The sequence below is a fragment of the Carcharhinus amblyrhynchos genome, chromosome 2 (genome assembly GCF_965287045.1).
Source record: "Carcharhinus amblyrhynchos chromosome 2, sCarAmb.v2.hapA, whole genome shotgun sequence".
Classification (NCBI taxonomy): Eukaryota; Metazoa; Chordata; class Chondrichthyes; order Carcharhiniformes; family Carcharhinidae; genus Carcharhinus; species Carcharhinus amblyrhynchos.
This window is the reverse complement of record NC_137325.1, coordinates 38,265,385-38,287,397: the sequence shown is the minus strand read 5'-3', so window position 1 is coordinate 38,287,397 and position 22,013 is coordinate 38,265,385. Positions and strand designations below refer to the sequence as shown.

Sequence of the window (22,013 nt, the reverse complement as noted above, 5' to 3'; positions counted from 1 at the left end):
GATTCCCCTGAGGTATCCTGTGGAGCACAGACCGCAAGAGATTCATAAAACTAAGTTTGCCCAAACAAGGGCATAAGTCTCCTGTTTTCACTTAGTTTTTTAGGGGGGAGAATCACCCCTATATAGACCACATCAAATGCATTATCCTCACCAACAATCCTGATTACCTCCTCAAAAATGGCCTTCTCTTAAATCTATGTTTAAATCTTAAATCTATCTTTGATTAATCCATGTCTATCCAAGTGCAGATACATCCTGTCCCTCAGCATTCTTTCTAGTAACTTTCCCATCACTGAGGCTAAATTGACTGACCTAAAATTTCCTGCTGTATTCCTACCTCTGTTTTTTTATTAATGGACAATGTTGACAATCCTCCAGTCCTCTGGCATCTAACCTGTGGGGTGGAGATGTTGGCATTGGACTGGGATAAGCACAGTAAGTAGTCTCACAACACCAGGTTAAAGTCCAGCAGGTTTATTTGGTAGCCCAAGCCGCAAGCGTTTGGAGCACTGCTCCTTCAGTGGGTGGGTGGGAGTTGCACAACCTGATGAAGGAGCAGTGCTCTGAAATCTTGCGACTTGTGCTACCAAATAAACCTGTTGGACTTTAATGTAGTGTTGTGAGACTTCTTACTGTATCTAACCTGTGGTCAGAGAGGATTTAGAAATTACTGTTAGTGCTCTGATTTCTCGTCCGTTGCCTCCCTCAAGAATCTGGGACACTTCTCATCGGGAATTTATCTACTTTTCAGGCTGCTAAACTGGCTGATAAGTTCACTCTCTCTATGTTAATTTCTTCAAATATTTCATAGTCCTTCTCCACCCTGAGTTCTACACCTGCTTTCCCCACAGTCCTGTTAGGAAGGGTACACCAGGGCTTTGATCCAACAACAGTGTTTTCATTCAAAGCCTTGATTGTGTGTGGCCTGGAGAAGAACTTTCAGGTGGTAGTCTCTCTGCATCAACTGCCCTTTGCCCTTCTGATTAGTTGAGGTAGTGAATTTGGAAGATGCCATTGAGGGAACCTTGGTGGGTTTAAACTGAGCATCTTGCAGATGGTGCACACCACTACCGTTGTGCGTTGGTGGTGCAGGGAGTGAGTATTGAATGTGGTGAATGGGTGCTAATGTAATAGGCTGAACTTTTTCTGAATGGTGTCATGCTCTTTGAGTTCTATTTAGATTACACTCATCCATGCAAGTGGAGAGTATTTCATCAGTCTCCTGACTTGTGCCATGTAGGTGGTTGACAGAAATAAAAACAAAAAAGTCCAACTCTTAAAGTTTCTCATAGAGCATTTTTAATTGATTAAATCAAAAGATTACATGGAAACATGGAAATGAGGAGAAGCAGTAGGTCATTCAGCCCTTTGAGAGTGCTCTCCCATTCATTATGATCGTGGCTGATCATCCAACTCAACAACCTGAGTCCACCTTCCTCCAATATCTTTTCATGCACTTATTCCAAGAACCACATCTAATTCCTTCTTGGAAACATACAATGTTTTGGCCTCAGCTGTTTTTTGTGGTAGATAATTCCACAGGTCCACCACTCCCTGGGTGAAGAAATTTCTCCTCGGTTCAGTCTTAAAAGGTTTACCTCTGTATCGTTAGACTATGATCTCTGGTTCTGGGATCAGGCCCCCCGCCCCCCCCGCCCCCGGCACCACACCGCCATCGGAACCATCCATCTATCCTGTCTAGTCCTGTTAGAATCATATAGCTTTCTATGAGATTCCCCTCATTCTTCTGAACTCCAGTGAATATAATCCTAACCAACTCAACTTTCCTCATATGTCAGTTCCACCATCCGAGGAATCAGTATGGTAAACCTTTGCAACAACATTCTTCCTCAGTTAAAATAACTATGTCTGCACACAACAGTCACTAAAGTCCTGGATAATTGCAGCAAGACATTTGTGTACTTGAATAATTTTGTTATGAAGGTCAACATACCATTCCTTCTTTAGCATCTGCTGCAACTGGTATATTACGACATCCACGTCTCATTGCACACTTGCCTCTTTCAATTTATAGCCATTCAGGTAATAATCTGCCTTCCTGTTTTTCCCACTAAAGTGGACAGCCTCACATTTATCCTCTTATATTGCGTCTGCCATGCATTTGCCCATTCACTCAGCTTGTCCAAATCACACTAAAGCACCTCTACATCCTTCTCACAGCTCATCCTCCCACCCAGCTTTGTAATCTGCATATTTGGAGATATTACATATAATTCTCTCATCTAAATCATTACTGTACATTGTGAATAACTGAGATCCTAGTACCAATCTCTGCGGTATCCCATTTGTTACTAATTCCACATATCTAAACCTGGGGTAGCGTGGGGGTTTTGGGGGGGGGCGGAAATACTTAGGGGAGGGTTGTGGGGCAGTACAGATGAATGGAACTTTTTTTCCACACACACACAAATCTACGGTAAAGAGAATAGAAAGGAATTTTACAATTATGAATAACCTAGCAATAAAAGAAATACAGAAACCAATATCAATTCACATGATTTCCAGAATCCACAAAGTCAAAGTCCAAAGAGGAGTTCCTTCTTGGAGAAGTTATTTCCTGGCTGAAGACAGCAGTGTGGTTTCTTGAAAATGGATGGCAATGCAGCGAGATAAGATTGTTGTACATAGACTTGGCCTGCTTGGCAGGCAATGATCAGAGGCTTCCAGTTAAACATTCTTTGAAAGGCTAGGACATTTTCAAGTTGCTTTGTCAACCTGGGATTCTGCTGTTGAATATTGCAGGTTGGAGGTACATCAACATTCTAAAGTATGAGTTTCAAAATGTAATATCAAAAGGGTTCCAGAAGCCAGAAACTTGCATCATCTAATTTGACCCTCCAGAGGGGTTAACAAAGCAGTAAACAAGCAAGTTAACAAGCAGTCTGTGTGTCTCTGGTTAATTTCATTATCCACGTTATGAGAGGAATGTAGCACTTAATGATCTGCAGGGTTAATGAATTTCAATGGCTCTCCCTTTGTTATGATTTAAGCTGTGGAGATCAACCATCTGCTGCTCCTCTGATTTTGTTCATTATAATGTCCTCACAAAGAAAAGTGTGAGATTCCACACTGATGAGGGATGCTTTAGTGTTGTAACTGCTGTTTGGAAATGTCCAGAAGCTGTGGCCAATCTTTAGTCATGTGACCTGTAGCAGCCATCCTTTGATTCAGCAGAATCCAGCTTAAGTAAGATTGATTTTGAACAATCTATGATTCCTATGATCTCTTGGTGATATAACAAGAGTAAGTAATCACCTCACAATGGGTAATCTTTGTTGGCCAGTAGCCAAAATAGGGATATAGGCTTGAAAGTGTTGTAAGTTGCATTCCCTCAGGCTGATTGAGCCATGGCAGCTTCCAGGAAATCTTATGTATCAGGACAGTGATATCTCACAGTGATCTTTGCAGCCTATAAATCATTATAATGGGGTCATCATCCTTAGAAGGCACAGTAGCTTGGGGACACGTGGGAGGTGATTCTCCCACTCTGCTGTGCTAGTTTTCTAGCACAGTGGGGTAGGGGAATCCTCCAATTGGGTGCGCGCAGGATTCACACATGCATTACCCCCGCAAGTGCATCTCCTAGTGCCGAATTTCTGACGTGGTCAGATCCATGCTGGAAAGCAGCAGGAAGACAGCTAAGTAATTTACATCTTTATTCGAATGTAATTTAAATCGGATTAGCTGACCTGGGATTGAATTCCCCGGGCCCACTAGCCTCTCCCAACCATTCAGAGTGTTTCACTCTTGCGGGGATTACACTAACTCCCCACTTTCAGAGAACTAGCAGAATGACCAGCACAAGTGAAGGATGGGGGGGGCAATCAGAGTTTCCCAGGGGATTGGGCAGTGGGGTGTGGTGTCTCGTGGCATGGGCACCCTGGCAGTGCCAGCTTGTGCCCCAGAACTTACCACAAACATGGTTGTCTGAAATTTCAGTGCATCCCACAGATTTCCACATGTTGCAGGCACAGAACATCACTGTCATTATCATGTCTATCTAACCTTATTTATTAGTCAATTAATTGTTAATTTACACCTTTAAAGTAATAACAGGCCTACTGTCTTGATTAGGATGGATTGGAGGTGTTCACAGCAATTTTATTTAAAATTTCTTAATGGGCAGTAGGCATTTCTATCAAGGCATGTATTAATTGCCCTTAACTGCCCTTGGAAAGTGACAGTGAGTTGAAATTTCAAACCACATCAGTTGGGAGTAATACTGCGTGGCTTACTAGGCCATTTCGTTTTGCTGTTAAGAGTCAACCACATCACTGTGGGTCTTGAGGCATGTATAGGCCAGATTATGATAGCAGATTTCCTTTCTGAAAGGACATTAGTTTGGTAGTTTTGTGGTCAGCATTACTGATACCCAAAATGCATTTAATTTACTAAATTTAAATTTCCTAGTTGCCTTGGTGAGGTTTGAATGTTGACCTTGGATCATTAGTCCAGACTTCTGGAATACTGTTCGTATATTTCAATTCATTAAAATCATTATTATGCTGTTGTACCCAGTACAATCTGTACATGGGTCAAGGCTTTTAACTATATTTAAAGCTAAGGAAGGAATAGAGAGCCTTATATAGGGTCTTCTAACACCACTTTGGGTCCAATAGTAAATACTGTAGGTGGAATCAAAAAGTTGCAAATAGACATTTGACAGATTATGTTTGGGCGAAAACATGATGTATGGAGTTTAAGGTGAAGAAATATGAAGTTATCCATTTGGAGCCAGAATGATTGTATTTTCCAAATGGTAAGAAGCAGAGAGAATGTGGAAAAGCAGAGAGATTTAGGAGTCAATGTACAGTTCAGATGCAAACAATTTATAAAGCTGGTTGTACTTCCACCTTTGACTGAAGAGATGCTGGAATATAAAGGGGTAGAAATTACATGAAGAGTATTATAGATTTAAAGAGTTCTAGTTGGACTGTATCTGGGTACTGAACACAAGAATCATATTTTTGCCTTAAAGAAGCGTTATGGTTCAAGTTAGAAACTCCAAAGTATTTTATGAAGCCTACCTGAATCATACATTGTGCAACTTTATTTTGGCTAGGATAAGCATGAGATGTTTCACTTCAGGTATGATTCAAGTGACCCACTAGGGAGTTTTTAATCAAACAAAGTTTATTTAAGAATATTGTTAACATGTATAGTAAGAAAATTAGCAAGAGACTTTATCAATTACCAACAAGAAACAAACAATCATGATATGGTGTATATGTAAAGATATCTATAATGTTCCAATCAAGCTAATCCCGTAGAAAGAAGACCCTTTTCACAGGTTCAACACAGCACAGACTAATTCTCATGTGGTACTGGGATTGAGGCCATTAGTTGAATTCTGCATTCAAACGCTCTTGAGATTCAGAACAGTTTGAAGACAAGTCAGCTTTCCAAAACACGAGAGAGACTCTGGCACAGCTCCCAACAGCAGCAGATTTTTTTTTTCCTTCAGGAAGGCAAAACCTTGCATTAAGATCGCCAGCAGAATTTCAAAATAAAACAGGGAGCGAGGGAGCACAAAAATACTGGGCTGAATAAGTTAAATGATGAGAACTAGTTGCATTAACTAAACTTGTATTGTCTTGTACAGTTATCCCATGTTTAACACTCCCAATGTGTTTCTGGAAAACAATTAGCATGCTACTTGAAAATCACTTTCAAATAAGAAAGTGTATAATAATGGTGGGTTATGTTACTAACTTGTAACTTTTACATTAAAAACCTATTTTGATATCCTAGAATCAAAGAATCCCTACAGTGCAGAAAGAGGCCATTTGGCCCATCGAGTCTGCACCAACCACAATCCCACCCAGGCCCTACCCCCTTGTCTCTACATATTTATCCGCTAACCCCTCTAACCTACTCATCTCAGGACACTAAGGGGCAATTTTAGCATGGTCAATCAACCTAACCTGCACATCTTTGGCCTTTGATATGTTGAATTAGAGTATTTTACGTAGAGCACCTGCACTGTAGAACAGGTAGATGCTTAATTTTCAGTGAACATTGCAGAAAATATTAAGTAAGTGAAAACTATGCACCAATAATGCACAATCATCCACAGAACTTCTAACTAGCACTGTCTTTGCTGAAAACTATATTAGCTTATTCACATCTTGGACAGATTTTTTGGTAGTGTTGTTGTTGAATGCATTTCAATGTCTTGAAAATGTAGTTCCTGGCAGACATATAGTAAAAACTGAATGCTCGCGCAGTAACTGTGCTAAAGTCAAGTGGCTGGCAGCACTATTTGAGTAAATTGCCCACTGTACTCAAATGAAAACGTGTCATCAGAACACATTTTGTATGGGGAGATCTATTTGGTGATTCAGTGGCGATCAAATTCAGGTGTTTGTGATTATTAAAGGATCAGATAGAATAAATAGAGAAAAGTTATTTCATCTGAACAATGCAACAGTTATTGTTCTGGAGTCCAGAACAAAGGGACATAACCTTAAAATTAAGCTGGGCTATTCAGAAATGATGCTGAGAAAGATTTCTTCCCATAAAATAGTGGAAATCTGCCTCTCTCTTATAAAAATATGTTGAAGCTAGGTCAATTGAAAATTCAGAAGCTGAGGTATTGAGGGAAATACAATCTGGGCAGGTAGACCAAGTTAAAAACAGACTAGCCATGATCTAGTTGATTGGTGGAATAGGCACAACGGAGTGAACAGCCTATGCCAGCTCCATATTTCTAATTTGCCATTTGGTTCTCTTTAATCCTGTTTCATTTGTATCACCTTAATTACATTTTATCGGAGTCTGAGAATTTTTTAGTCCTTTGAATTTATAGTCTTATTAGCACTTTTTCAAGTGTGTCCCAGTACCTTGATTGCCTTTGGCTTTAATACATAGGATGAGATTTAGCCAGCCTGTTCACTGCAGGCACAAATCTGATTATAGTTATAAAATCTAATGAGAGGGCCATAACAAGATTTGTGCCAGCAGATCTTGGTTTGAGATCTTCCCCACCACCCACCGCTGACAAAACCTGGTCTACGCCCAGAACGGCCATGTGCCTGATTTGCATGAAGTTAAATTGTTTTAAATTTCATCACACGACTTTACAGCATATTGTCCAGTCCTGTGGAATGCTCTCCCCTTGGTTCTATTGGAACAGAAACTGCACACAGAGTTGGAAACATTTTTAAGACTGTGTGTAATCAGGTTGTAATTCTTCAGGAATAAGATTGACCTAGATTTTCACTAAAAAGACAAATGCTGTATTCAGTGCAGTCTTTGTTTGACTGAAGGCAAGGGATAAGTTGAATCATGTGATTATGTTAAGTTTGTGAGGTTGTCAGAAAGTGTGCATCTTGATTCTGAGTTAATATAAAATTCTCTTTTTTATCAGGTAGTGAATCTCAGCTCAGTGAACTATCTAAGTTAGGCTGTGGAAGATTGAAAATCAAATGGAAGAGAAAGCTAGGGTACAACAACAGTGCAAACAATTTGAATCCAACAGCATCAACATATAAAAAAAATCAATATTCTGCAGTTCACAAGACTAACAATGCTACATTTAAATTCCACTCACCCAGCAACCTTGATCTTATACACATATGAACATGGTGGATCTGATATTGGCAACACTGATAAAAGGTGTACAACCTTTGGTGTTTCCTTCCGTATCTCACTGGTATTTGGTAGTACTATGGGCATATAGAGTGATAGCTTCATGGCGATATTGATGGCGTTGGATTCCCACACCATGTGGAGCATATTGTTAGACCAGTGCTGTTTTGCTGATTTTTGTAAAAAGTCTGACAACACCAGGTTTTAGTCCAACCTATTTATTTGATAATATACTCACAAGCTTTCGGGGTTAGTCCCTTCGTCAGGTGAATGAACTCTCCATTCACCTGACGAAGGGACTAACCCCGAAAGCTTGTGAGTATATTATCAAATAAATAGGTTGGACTAAAACCTGGTGTTGTCAGACTTTTTACTATGTTTACGCCAGTCCAACGCCGGCATACCCACAACATTGCTGATTTTTGTGCAGACATTGATTTCCACATTTCTCTTCTTGGAGATGTTGCTTTCTGGTTCAGGGAAGTGGCCAACAGCCTTAATGTTCTGTTGCCAATAATTCTAATGAATTGGTTAAACATGATTTCCCCTTTCACAAAACCACATTGACTCTGCCTGATTAACGTAGATTTATCTTAGTGCCCTGCTATAACATCGATAATGATAGCTTCTAACATTTTCAATTTGACCTTTGCAGCATTCCATGAGTACTAGCCTGCCCATACCTGAAAATGATCTGTTTACTCTGAATTCTGTTTTCTGTCCTTTAGCCAATCCTTTATCTGAATGCAAAGCCACTTAATGCCAAGATAAAAGCAAATTAGTGCAGATGCTAAAATCTGAAAGGAAAATGAAAATGCTGGAAAATCTCAACAGATTTGACAGTATCCAGATCCAAATTCAAAATGTTAGCTCTAATCCGTCTCCACCGGAGCTATCAGACTTGCTGGGATTTCCCAGCATTTTCTGTTTTTGTGTTACATAATGCCATCTTTTTACTTCCCCTCCATTTCTTTTCCAGCCCTTTCCCCATTATCCTTCTCTCTTCCCATTCTTTTTCCTCCAGATAACTCACTTTACTATTCATTCATCCTCTCCTTTACATCTTCTCTTTCCCCCTCTTCTCCCATCATACTCTCAGGTCATCTCTCCAATCACTGTTTTTTCCTCCCTCCACCTTTCCACTTCCTATCTATCTCCTTTCTTTTGCTTTCTACACTTTTTGATCTGCAGTTTCCGTGTCCTTGACATTTTGTATGCAACACCAAGAGAGATTGTCTAAGTAATTGAATACAGTTAATCTTGAAGCCTGCACTGTAACTTTGTAAGAATGTTCATAGATCATAGAAGCCTACAGTACAGAAAGAGGCCCTTCGGCCCATCGAGTCTGCACTGAACACAATCCCACCCAGGCCCTACCCTCATATCCCTACATATTATACCCCCTGTAACCTACACATCCCTGGACACTAAGGGGCAATTTCTTAGCATGGCCAATCAACCTAACCCGCACATCTTTGGACTGTGGGAGGAAACCCACACAGACACGAGGAGAATGTGCAAAATCCACACAGACAGTGACCCGAGCTGGGAATTGAACCTAGGACCCTAGAGCTGTGAAGCAGCAGTGCTAACCACTGTGCTACCGTGCCATCCTCACCGTGTTACACTCACAATTTCTCTAATTATTTTTCTAGTTTCTGCAGACTCTTTTCAATGGGCTGTGTATCCTGGCAGATATACTGGGACCTGTGTTTTGGATTCTGAAACTGAGGGATCTCTTCTTCTCGGTCCTAGCTTTTCCTGTTGGCACTGTAAGTGGAAATTCTTTTCATTGTCCTGGAAATTACCATGCATTTACAAGTAAACAAGGAACAGACCCCCACTCAGCATCCCCTTCCCCTTCAGACCACAGCACTCAGCCCCCTTTTTCCCCTCATCCTGCCAACTCAGCTCTCTCCTGGCTACATGCTTTGGCAGTGTCTACAGTGCACTGTCGCCTGGTACCCTGGCACTGACACCCTGGCCTTGCACCTTGGGCCCTGAGGGAGCTCAAAGAGATTTGTCTCTTTGCTGCTGCTAGACTGCAGAGGAAAGGTCCTTATGGGTCCTGGTGGTTGGGTGGACTTGGGCTGGGAGAAAAGGGTTGACCTCACCACTCTCCGCAGATGACCCAAGCTGGGAATCGAACCCGGGTCCCTGGTGGTGTGAGGCAGCAGTGGTAACCACAGTGCCACTGTGCCACAATCTGGTATAAAGAGGTGCCGCTGAATATTTATACCAGATTCTTATTCATTCTTCCAGACATAAGAGGGTCATTGGGAGCTTGATGGCTGGTGGGCCTGAGCCTGAATGAAGGTTGTAGGGCAGTGGATACGAATGGGTGGTGTAGCTTAGCATTGTGCCTTGCCAGTCTGGGGTTGTGACTGGGGGTGCCAGATGGATTTGAGGAGGATGCAGATGCGTTGAGTGTTGAATGGCTGCGGGGTGTCCAGGACCAGGTCGAGCTGGACATTCAAGGTGTGATGAGTGGGATTGCTGCTAGGGTGAGATGGATGGACACTCACTCTTGCAGCCCGAATAAGGTTGTTCATTTTCTGTCTACATTCCTCAGTGTCAGGCCACGGGCACTAACTGCCACAGCCACTGCTTCTCAGGCCACATTGGAGTTCTGTTCCTGAGTGGTCTTCCCTCCTAAGGGTATAGGATAGGCCACCCCTCCTCCACGGACGCCAGCAGCTGTCTGAGCTCTCCCTCTGTAAACTGTGCGGCTGATCTGCACAGTGCCATCTTCCTGGTGTGAATGCAGCTCTCCCTGCTTAACGGCACAAAGCTGCAGCCACTTCAGGCAGTCACACCTGGGGCTCCAGAATGGTGTTACTCACATGGATACTCTTTCAGTGCACTAAGTTCCAGTGGATTGAGGTGCGGCTTGCCGAAGAGTGCGGCGTGGGTCACTCCATTATTCTCACCGTAATGACACCTAGAATTATTTTGCAAGTATTCCACCCGAGATTTTCAGCAGCAAGTGAACTGAGGTAGGTGAGGAGTCAGGCAGTGTTATGCAGTATCACCAGGAACAGTGGCCTCTGTTGGGATTGTGGTAACTGAGAGATGCAGCAATGGACACTGGTGAATGGGTTTGGGTGGTCACTGCGGCCACTAAGACAGGCCTTTGCAAACAAGGCAGTGTGCGTGGCATGGGCACAGAAGTAGCAATTGCCTCTGGGAAACCCTCCCCAATCAACAGAGGGTTCCCCTACTGAACCAACAGGGAGGATGCCAGTGTCCCCATGTAGTGAAGGGCCTACCCATCACTGGAAAATGCCAGCAGTGGTGGGAAGAGGCCCTTAATTGGTCACTTAAAAATGACCTCTGCGTGGGATGGTCATTTCCCACCTTCCCTTTTGCTGGTGAAATGCCATGAAATCAGAAACATTGCACTCCAACCTTACCCTTCTCTTATGTTGTGAGCCTCCTAACCTATCCCTAGGGAGATCCTGTCCATTGTGTCTTTCTGCTTTCTTAAAGGAATATGCTTTCTCCAAAGTTCCGAGCATGTCATCCACTCTTTCCTAAACTAACAGTTAACATTTGATTCATCACTTTGATCACTGAGATAATTTCAGGATCCACACCCATATTCAGAAATTACCAAAATATTCTTGCTTTATTAATTCACAGAATGTGGGATTTTCTGGCAAGGTCATCTATTTCCCATTCATAATTATCCTTGAGAAGGTGATGGTGAGATGCCATCTTGAGCTGCTGTAGATGTGATCTGCATATACTGCCGATACTTCCATAGAGCTGTTAGGGAGCGATTTTAACCAAATGACAATGGAGGAACATTGATATAGTTCCAAATTAGGTGACATGTGATTTTGAATGGAATTGAAGGTTGTAATATTTCTTGTATCTGCTACCTTTGTTCTTCCAGTGGCAGAGGTTATGGGTTTAGGTGTAGCTATTGAAGGAACCTTGGAAATTTGCTGCAGTGCACTTTGTAGATGTATAACTACAGCTATGATGCGCTGGAGAGATTAAGACCATGATTCTCCCAAAAAAGCTCTAAGTGTTTAGTTTTCCTGCAAATTCGAGTAAGAACAGAAGTCACGTACTAACCGACTCAAGAACAGCTTCTTCCCTGCTGCTGTCAGACTTTTGAATGGACTTACCTTGCATTAAGTTGATCTTTCTCTACACCCTAGCTAATACTGTAACGCTACATTCTGCACTCTCTCGTTTCCTTCTCTATGAACGGTATGTTTTGTCTGCATAGTGTGCAAGAAACAATACTTTTCACTGTATGCTAATATATTTGACAAAATAAATCAAATCAAATTAAATCAATCAAAAATCTATCTAACTCAGTCTTAAAAATATTCAATGACGCTGCCTCCACCACTTTCTGAGGAAGAGAGTTCCACAGTCTCATGACCCTCAGAGATAAAATTTATCCTCATCTGCATCTTAAGTGGGAGACACCTTATTTTAAACTCTGCCTCCTAAGTCTAGGCTGTCCCACAAGGGGAAGCATCTTCTCAATATCCACTTGTTAAGTTCTGGCCTCTCATTCTTCTAAACTCCAATGAACACAGACCCAACCTGTCCAAGCTTCTTTCATGGGATAACCCCTCATCCCAGGAATCAGTCGAATGAACCTGCTCTGAACTGCTTTTAATGCAATCATGTCCTTTCTTAAATAAGGAAACCAAAACTATACGAAGTACTCCAGATGTAGCCTCACCAACATCCTATTCGACTGTCCATTTGCCTCCCTAATCACTTGCGACACATTAACTTACCCAGCTCCCTAAATTCTAACTGCAGAACCGTATTCTTCATTGTGTCTATGTTGTTGGTACTAACGTAGACCACAGCTGCTGACAGCCCATACTCTCCCTCAGGGTACATTGCAGTCATTCAATGACACCCTTGACCTATGACACTTTGGAGGCAACATGCCATCCTGGATTTACGTCTGCAGCTGCAAAAATGCCTGTTTATTCCCTATACTATTGAATCTCATATCATTATTCCTAATCCAATCTCGTTTGTGTCCCCTGTACAGCTGAACCATGGCTCAGGCTGTGGCTGTTTCCCATCATGATGAACCATTACTTTCAGCATATTCAAAATTGAATAGCGGTTGGAGAGTCAGATGCAACTAGAGGACTCTACCCATTTATTTTTTCTTGACTGTTTGATGGCCTCATTCTGCATACGCTTAAGCAATGGGGTGACTTCATCTATAAATGTGTTAGCCATGAAGCTCTCAGCCACACAGATGCGCTGCAGTGATGCTAGCTCCAAAACCTGGAGTACAAGCTGCTTCAGTTAACAACACTAAAAAAAGGCAGAACACATTCCAGAGTTATTTATAGCACAACATATTGTAGAGTCATTTAACAGTACAGAAAGAGACCATTCAGCCAAAGGAATCAAAGTATACAAGCTCTTTTATGCTGGAACTGAACCAGTGATTGAAAGACATCTGGTATTCTGGATACTTCCACACACACACACACACACACCCCCACCCCCCAAGCAGTTGAGCTTGCAAAGAGAAGCCAAGGCTGAGATAGTGGTCATTTATTTTGTTGTCAAGTTCCTGGGAGACTTGTTGTACCTCCACCTTGTGTGCATTGTGAAGGGTTTAGATTACTCCATGTTAAATGTCATTGCCCCCCTTAAAACTATCTCCATGTTAATGAAGGCCAGTAAAATATCAGTAAAATGTTCATTCCATATAATTTTTGAATTCATGCACAAGATTTGAGGATCACTGGTAGTAGTGCTGTAACTCACTCTTGGTGAGAGATATTAAAGTCCCCCATGCAGAGTACATTCTTTATACCCTGTGTGTTTCTTTCAACTGATGTTCAACATAGAGATATATTGCTGCATCAACTAAGGGAGGATGGTAGGTAGTAATCAGCAAGAGGGTTCCTTGTCTGTGTTTGACCATACGATTTCATGGGGTTCAGAGTTAATGTTGAGAAGTCACGGGGCCAATCTGCCATCTGTATTCTATTATGCTGTCACTTCTGATGGGACAGGACATAGCTAGGGATAGTAATGAAAGAATCTAGAACACTGGTTGCGAGGTATGACAAATTATTTCTTGCCTTGTCTGTTGGACACCTCTCCTAATTTTCACACAAGTCCTCAAATGTTGGTGAAGAGGATTATACTGTCTTGAATGAGTGGGGTATGCCTTTATCATTTCAATTGCTCAAGTCCAGTTTTATTCTTCTTCAGTGATGTTTTCTATAGGGATTTGGTAGAACTGGGTGGTTTGCTGGGCTATTTCAGAGGGCAGTTAACAGTCAACTACATTCCTGTAGTTCTGGTGTCACCTGTAGGCCAAATCAGGTAAAATTTCCTTTCCTAAAGCACATTAGTGAATCAGATAGGTTTTTACAACATTCCAGTTGTTTCATGTCCATCTTGAGTCCAAAGATGTGCAGGTTAGGTTGATTGACCATGCTAAGTTGCCCTTTGGTGTCCCAAGTTATATAGGTTAGTGAGGCAAATATATGCAGTTATGGGATGAGTCTGGGAAAGAGTTGGTGCAGATCCAAAGGGCTGAATGGCCCCCTTCTGCACTGTAGGGATTCTACGATTCCTTGATTATTGTGGTTTAATTTACTGTGAGCAGTAATTTACAGACTTTCTTCCTAATGTTAGCAGTTTGGTGAACTTATTTAATTCTGCACCACATTGCAGAAGCTGTATACCTATAAAATCAGTTTGTCCAAGTAGATGGTGGGATTGATTTTAATGCCCTACTGGTTTAAGAACATAGGAAGACAGAAGAAATGGGAATAAGAGTAGCCAAACTTATTCTGCCACTCAGATTTATCGCTTTTCTCACTGTCCGGTAGCAACTAACCTTTTACCCTGAAGAGATTGCATTTTCAGAATCCATTGTAGGCCAAGAAACTTTTTTCCCCAAATTCTGACATCCAATTCTTGATGCCAAAATTCGACTTTGTGGCTTCAGTTTAGGAAACACACAGAATAGGGTCATAGAAAATAGGAGCAGAAGGAGGCCATTTGGCCTTTCAAGCCTGGTCCTCTATTCATTATGATCATGGCTGATCATTCAACTCAATAGCATGAACCACCTCTCTCCCCACTACCACCCCCAACCAATATCCTTTGATCCTTTTTGCCCAAGTGCTATATCTAACTACTTCTTCAAAATATACAATGTTTTGGCCTCAGCTATTTTCTGTGGTATCAAATTCCAGAAGGAGGCTGACCACTCTCTGGGTGAAGAAATTTCTTCTCATCTCTGTCCTAAACAGTCGACCCTGTATCCTCAGACTATGATCCCTGGTTCTGGACACTTCCATGATGGGGAATATCCTTCTTTCAGCTATCCTGTCTAGTCCTGTTAGAATCAGGGGGCAGCGCAGTGGCACAGTGGCTAGCACTACTGCCTCACAGTGCCAGGGACCTGGGTTCAATTCTGGTCTTGGGTGACAGCCTGTGTGAAATTCGCATATTCTCACCGTGTCTGTGTGGGTTTCCTCCAGGTGCTCCACTTTCCTCCCATAGTCTAAAGATGCACAGATTAGGTAGATTGGTCATGCTAAATTGCCCCTTAGTGTCCAAAGATGTGTAGGTTAGATGGGCAGAGTTAGTAGGGGAGGGCCAGTATGGGATGCTCTTTCAAAGAGTTTTTGAAGACACGGTGGGCCAAATGGTCTCTTCGTGCACCGTAGGGATTCTATGAATCTTACAAGTTTCTAAAAGATCCCTCTTCATTCTTCTGAACTCCAGTGAATACAATTCTAACCGACTCAATCTCTCCTCATACATCAGTCCTGCCATCCCAGGACTTAGCTTGGTAAATCTTCTTTGCATTCCCCCTAGAGAAAGAGCATTCTTTCTGAGGTAAGGAGACCAAAACTGCACTCAATATTCCAGGTGTGGCCTCACCAAAGTCCTGTATAATTGCAGCATGACATCCCTACTCCTGCACTTGAATCCTCTCACTATGAAGGCCAGGATATCATTTGCCTACTGCACCTGCATACTTACCTTCAAAGACTGGTGTATGAGGGCACCCAGATCTCATTGCAGATTCCTCTCTCTTAATTTGTCATTCAGATAGTAATCTGCCATGCTATTTTTACTACCAACATGGATAACCTCATATTTATCCACATTATACTGCATTTGACATTGATTTGCCCACTCACTCAATTTGTCCAAATCACACTGAACAATCTTTGTATCCTCCTCACAGCTCACCCTCCCACCCAGCTTTGTATTATCTGCAAATTTGGAGATATTACAACTAGATCCCTCATTTAAACAGTAATACATGTAGTGAATTGTGGGGTTAAATAGCTCCTCATGGTACCCTACATTCCCTACCTGCCATTTGGAAAAAAACTTGTTTATTCCTACTCTTTGTTTCCTGTCTGCCAACCAGTTTTCTGTACATCTCAATACACTAACCCCAGTACCATGCACTTTACTCATAGGGTCACAGGCAATAAAAGGATATTTTTCGTGGCAGGTTATAACAATCTCTTAATTTCTGAAAATATATCTCTGCTAATTAATGACATTGAAGTGCAGTCACTGTTGTTGCCTAAGCAAATGGAACAGATCTTAGACAAAAAGTAACTTGTTGAAAAAGAAGTTTGGCCGGGTGTGAACTCTTTGTCATATTTTCCCATACATTTACTGGAAAAGATGTAACATCTGCACACTTCCAGCTTAAATTTTTTTACCTCTTGTTTTCTTCTTTTTAATTTTCATTTCTAAAAGTCCAATTGAATATTTAAATAAATCACTTCTAATTTCAAACTGATGGCCTCTGGTTTATGTGAATTTATATTAGAAAGTATTATAACTCCCATCCTGATTTCCAAAAGAAGTACTGATTAGGTGCATTAGCCATGCTAAACTCTCTATCAGTGTACTCAAACAGGCACCGAGGTGTGGCGACTAGGGGATTTTCACAGTAACTTCATTGCAGTGTTAATGTAGCCTACTTGTAACATTAATAAATAAATAAACATTAAACTCTGAATTTTTAATGTGACCTTTTTCAGTTTGTTGTCGCATCCTTTTGGCTTTTGTTCTCGTATGACAGAGCGCTCGTATATCCTGAAGATCTTGATGAATTCATTCCTTTATGGCTGAATCATGCTGTGGTAAGTGTGAATAACTAAAACCTGGAGAAACTATTGCAACACATAAATAACTGTATTTAAGTGTTATCGGAGACAGACAGTGGAATATTAAACATTTATTTCCTTTTTACTGTAAATGAGCAATAGGTTTTATTAATCCGTGTGTTCAGATCTTACATAATAAAAACAGAAAATGCTGGAAATACTCAACAAATCAGACAGCATCTGTGGAGAAATAGTTAACGGGTAAATTTTTCATGAAGATGATGGGAAGCATGAGTCTGGAAAGTTTCCAACTCTGCAAATCTATCCCTGTTAAGGAGGCCTCCATCTGCCATATTTTTGTTCTGGGGAGCTGGATGTGGACTGCAGTCAGGACCACTGCCTCCTGAGGCAGGCCCAAGGTTGTAATGGAGTCAGGTGGATGGCCAGACAAGCAAGCTAGAAATCCACATCTGTTTACTTGGACATTGGCCCAGTTGTAATCATGAGTGTTTGGTCCTCACCCCTCTCAAACTCCCTTATTTCCCTCAACCTCCCATATTTTCCACTATCCTGTTATCCCCATATTTCCATGCCTCTTCCATATCCTACATGCATCCTCCACTTCAACTCTCCCAGTATCCACTATGTACAGAAGTAATGAGTAATTGGGAAGTCTGGCAAGTCTTTGAAACAACAAGCAAAGAGGCTTTAAAAAGTACCATGAAAATAATGTTCAGCTTGCAATATAAGTGACAAGCAACCATCACAATTTATAGTATTAAAGGCAAAAATCCTCCATCCATTTCACATCTCTTAATCTTGTGTAAATAATTACACCATCCTTTGAAAATGCCCATCAAAGAAATGTAAGATTCTTACAAAGATTATTAGGAAAGATGTCAACCAAACAAACCTTGCGACTCCATGCAAGCTGTGTCAATAATTGCCTACTGAGTTAAGTGCATTAACCAATACGGGAGCTTGGCCAAGGATTCATCATGAGATAAGCTGGGAAAACAGATGCTGGACCACTTGTTTGGATATCTGTTCTAATTGCTTCTGTGGGTAGAGTTGTCAGATTATCTCATTGTGAAAGCTTGGCTGAGCTCCCAAGACTGTGGTGCTTAGCTCAGCATGTAATGTGGACACATCTTGTAGGACAGTGCAGTTTTTCTCTGATTGAAATCTTTATCACCTTGTGATAACCTGATTGTTCTTTGTGCCTCTGTGTTTATTTACCCTTTATCATATCACAGACTGACCAACTGACAGACTAATGACTAACTGCTGATGTGAAATATGGATTGTGATTTCTTTCCACTTTTAATGCTGCTTCTCTTTTAGCCTTTTACTCTCCCTTTTCTGCCTCCTTTACCTTGTACTGACTGCAACAGGATTTCTTACAGCCTCTCTCTCTCTCTTTCTTTTCCCCTTTATTTTTCTCTCTTTCCCTTTCTATACTTTAGGACTCCATGGCAAGCTTCCAACTGGCTCTGATAGTGATTTATTTACCCAAGATAAAGAGAAATGAAGTGGATAAAAGCTTTGTGTCATTGATACTATGAATGGCTGTCATTGATTGACAGCTTTATGAGAAGGTAAGGACAATGTATTTCAAAGGGAGGCAATGTTGAATGGCTGTTCTTTCTTGATTGCTGACTCAGTTCTAGGGTTTTAAATTTCTGTTAGCTGTGGCTGCTAACATAACAGGCCTGATTCCTCTTCGACTTCTTCCGTCAGAAAAAGATACAAAAGTCTGAGGTCACATATCAACTGGCTCAAGAACAGCTTCTTCCCTTTTGAATGGACCTTCCTCGTGTTAAGTTGACCTTTTTCTACATCCTAGCTATGACAATAACATTACATTCTGCACCCTCTCCTTTCCTTCTCCATGCATTGTTTCTTGTCCACTATATAAACAAAACATACCATTCATAAATGTATAATGGAGAAGAAAAGAAACAGGCACAGAAAGTAATGTTACAGTCATAACTAGAGTGTAGAGAAATATCAACTTAATATAAGATAGATCCATTCAAAAGTCTGATGGCAGCAGGGAAGAAGCAGTTTTAGTCAGTTGGTATATGATCTCAGACTTTTGTATCTTTTTTCCGATGGAAGAGAGTGGAAGAGAGTATGCCTGGGGTGTGTGGGGTCCTTGATGAAGCTGGCTGCTTTTCCAAAGCAGTGGGAAGTGAGTGCCACAACATTCAAATGAAGTGGATAGACCAATTATGTATGTTATACATATCAATCTCAACGGGAGCAAACAGGTCATGAAGGACACTGGCCACATCCAAGTCACAGGACAGATTTCTAGCCCAACACTAAAACAGTGTAGCATGTCTTTGGTATTTTACCTCGGTATAAGCCTAAATTATGTGCTGTAATTTTTGGATTAGCGCTTGAACACTGACTCAGAAGCTCGTGTGCTGCCATTGAGCCAAAACTGATGTTAGAGTTGAAACAATTGAATTATACCCTTATACCGATTGATTGTGATTTTGAGCCCACATGCTACGAATTCTCTACACGGCAGGAATTTCCAGGAATGTTGTTGAAGACCATGTGTCACAGGTAGCCTGCTGTTTCTGAAAAGCTGCCTGTGTCTTAAAGGGGAGTTTTAGGAAAATAGGTTGCTGTCATGCAAATTCTAGGAAACTGAACATTAGCACCGATAGAAGGATTCATGTTGGTGAATGGGATGCTGGAAGCATTAATGATACAGGTGCACAGGAGGAGAGATACCAGGAGCCATGGAGGGGGAGCTGGCGTTAGGGATGGCGTCAGGCGAACTCCAAGAACCATCCTCAGAAGAGAGTAGGCAGAAAGATCAAATCCCAGGGCTGGACTTGAGGATCTGGCAGTTGTCTCATAAGCAGCTTGATCATTTCAAACAGGTGGTCAACTTTACATGAAAGTCCTACTCAGCACATTACCTGCCTCTCATACTGCTCTCTGCATCGCATGCCCACCACTCAGCTAACAGCGCACCATAGCCACCAACACTGTGCTACACAGCTCCTGGCATTCTGCCCTCTGGTTAATGTACTAAAAGAGACCAGTGCAGAGTTGGCAAGGGCCTGCATCATCCACAGAAGAGATGCTTCTCTACATCATGGTGCCAGCTACAATAGGGCTTGTACCATCTGATATCACTGATACATTTCCTGCTCTTGGTTTGTGCTCATTTTGCTGGCTTACCTTGCTGTGCAAGCTGCTGATGGTTTGATCATGCTCCTGCTTCCAACCCTGTCCTCCTCCCCTCACTTTCCTTTCCTGATTTCCTGTTTTCAGACAATCTGCACTGTCACTTGTCCAACCCCAGGAGCCTGAAGAGAAGCAGAGTATAGCTAGCGTCATGATGTGCCTTTGAAAACTCATAAGTCTCCTTTTCCTGTTTCGCTTTAACCTTGATATCTTTAGTCATTCAGGGAGTCTAGATTTGGATGTTCTTATAATTGGAAGACAAAAGAGAGGAATAACTGCAAAGGAACAAATGATAACTTTTCACTAAAGCTTTTGTTGTAATGTCAAATTTGTAGATTTAACCGGCAAAGCTAGTCTTATCTTGGAATGCTGAATAATTAACTTAAGCACAATATCGTATGAGATTTGGATCCTGTCAATGATCATTTTAAAGTGAGGGAATTGGGCATTCTGGGATAGAATTCTCACCTGCCATGTGGGAGACATTTGGGGCGATCTTACGAAAATTTGGCATTGTGTCGGTTCCAGAGAGAAAAATTGGAGTGAATCCCACTGACGACTCCAGCGCAATTTCTGGCCAAATGTTCAGCGTGATTAACCAAAGTTTTTATGGTTATGAGAATCATGCCACTCTCGTGGTGGCCCCCCCTCTGATTTGCTCAACCCAGCTCAACATAATCACTGGGAAGGCCCATATAAATGGCTCCTCTGCACTGCCCAACACTTGTTCCAGAACAGTTGAAGGGACTGGCATCCAGGAAGCCTGCACCTCATTTCTCAGAGGGCCACTGACCAGACTGCTGGATGGAGTACAACAGTGGTGTGATGTGCACTGTCCTTGGTCCAGAAGACGTCCTTCTGTCAAGATCACCACTTATGCCTAGGATGCAGTGGCAGCCCTTGTGAGTGTCAGCTCACTGCAAAGGAGGCAGTCATGCTGCAACAAGATGAACAATCGTCTTCATCCAGCCAGGATAAGTAAGCCTCTTGCAGTCTTTTTCTGGAACACACACCTCCAACCTCATCTCTCACTCAGCCACTTTGGGGTTTGACAGCACCAGGCAAGAGGCTCTCCTACCCCCTCCCCAATTGCCATGTTCCTCCCAAATCACTGCTATGCTCCTCACACTCCAACACCCATTAAAGACCTATGCCTGTTTCACCTCGTCACCGTCTTAAATGTCAAAGCTCCTACCAATATTCTCCTTATCTGTGTCATTGCAGGACAAAATCAACCACGACAAGCATGAGCCAGCTGGAGAGTTTAGAAGAATGATAGACCACAATGGGCAGGGCAGGAATCTGGGAGACATGGAATTCTGCATTGCCAGTCAGCATACTGGTACCCCAGCTCTATCCCAGCCCTAGGCCACTTTCCTGACTGCGGAATGGGCAGTAGCCAATTCAGACAGTTAATGGGCACTTGAAGCTTATTGTGGGAGGCTGCCTGGGATTTCCCAGTTAATCTCTAGGTTTCTGCAGACAACGGGGGGCAGGAGGTGTCTTCCCAGTAACAGAGTGGACAGCCAGTGCACCGAGCAGGCTTCTTTGACGAAGGGACTTTGTATATGCCAGCTTTTGACAAAGAGTCGTCTGGACTCGAAACATCAGCTCTTTTCTCTCCCTACAGATGCTACCAGAGCTGCTGAGATTTTCCAGCATTTTCTCTTTCTTCCTGCCCACCTACTTCACATGCACCATTGGGATCCTCCTCTCTGTGGTGGGCTGGCTGCAAAGGGCTCTTCTTTATTTCAGATTTTAAAAAGTTGGAGAGAGAACACCTCCACCTTGTGGCAATTGTGCCTCACTTATCTGCAATGGCATTTGCTGCTGCTTCCAAGATGGAAGGCTTCCTATTGACCCTCCAACTTTGAGAGACAATCAGGATGGCAAGTTCATAGAAATATAGAAACGAGAAGCTGCAGTAGGCCATTCAGCACTTCAAGCCTGCTCCACGATTCATTTTGATCATGACTGATCATCAAATTCAATATCCTGTTCTCCTTCCCCCCTCCCCCCCGCCATATCCCTTGATCCCTTTAGCCCCTCGAGCTATATCAAATTTTTTCTTGAAATCATGCAACTTTT

The 22,013-nt window shown here is 42.1% G+C and overlaps 1 protein-coding gene across 1 annotated transcript in view; it reads left to right on the top strand.

Moving 5' to 3' along the window:
* Positions 1-22,013, top strand: part of LOC145360561 (androgen-dependent TFPI-regulating protein-like) — a 74,735-nt gene that overhangs the window by 30,318 nt on the left and 22,404 nt on the right. Inside the window, exons 2-3 of the mRNA XM_080215865.1 lie at positions 9,267-9,383; positions 16,650-16,751. Coding sequence (XP_080071991.1) covers positions 9,267-9,383; positions 16,650-16,751 — 219 coding nt within the window. The remainder of the gene's footprint in view (positions 1-9,266; positions 9,384-16,649; positions 16,752-22,013) is intronic.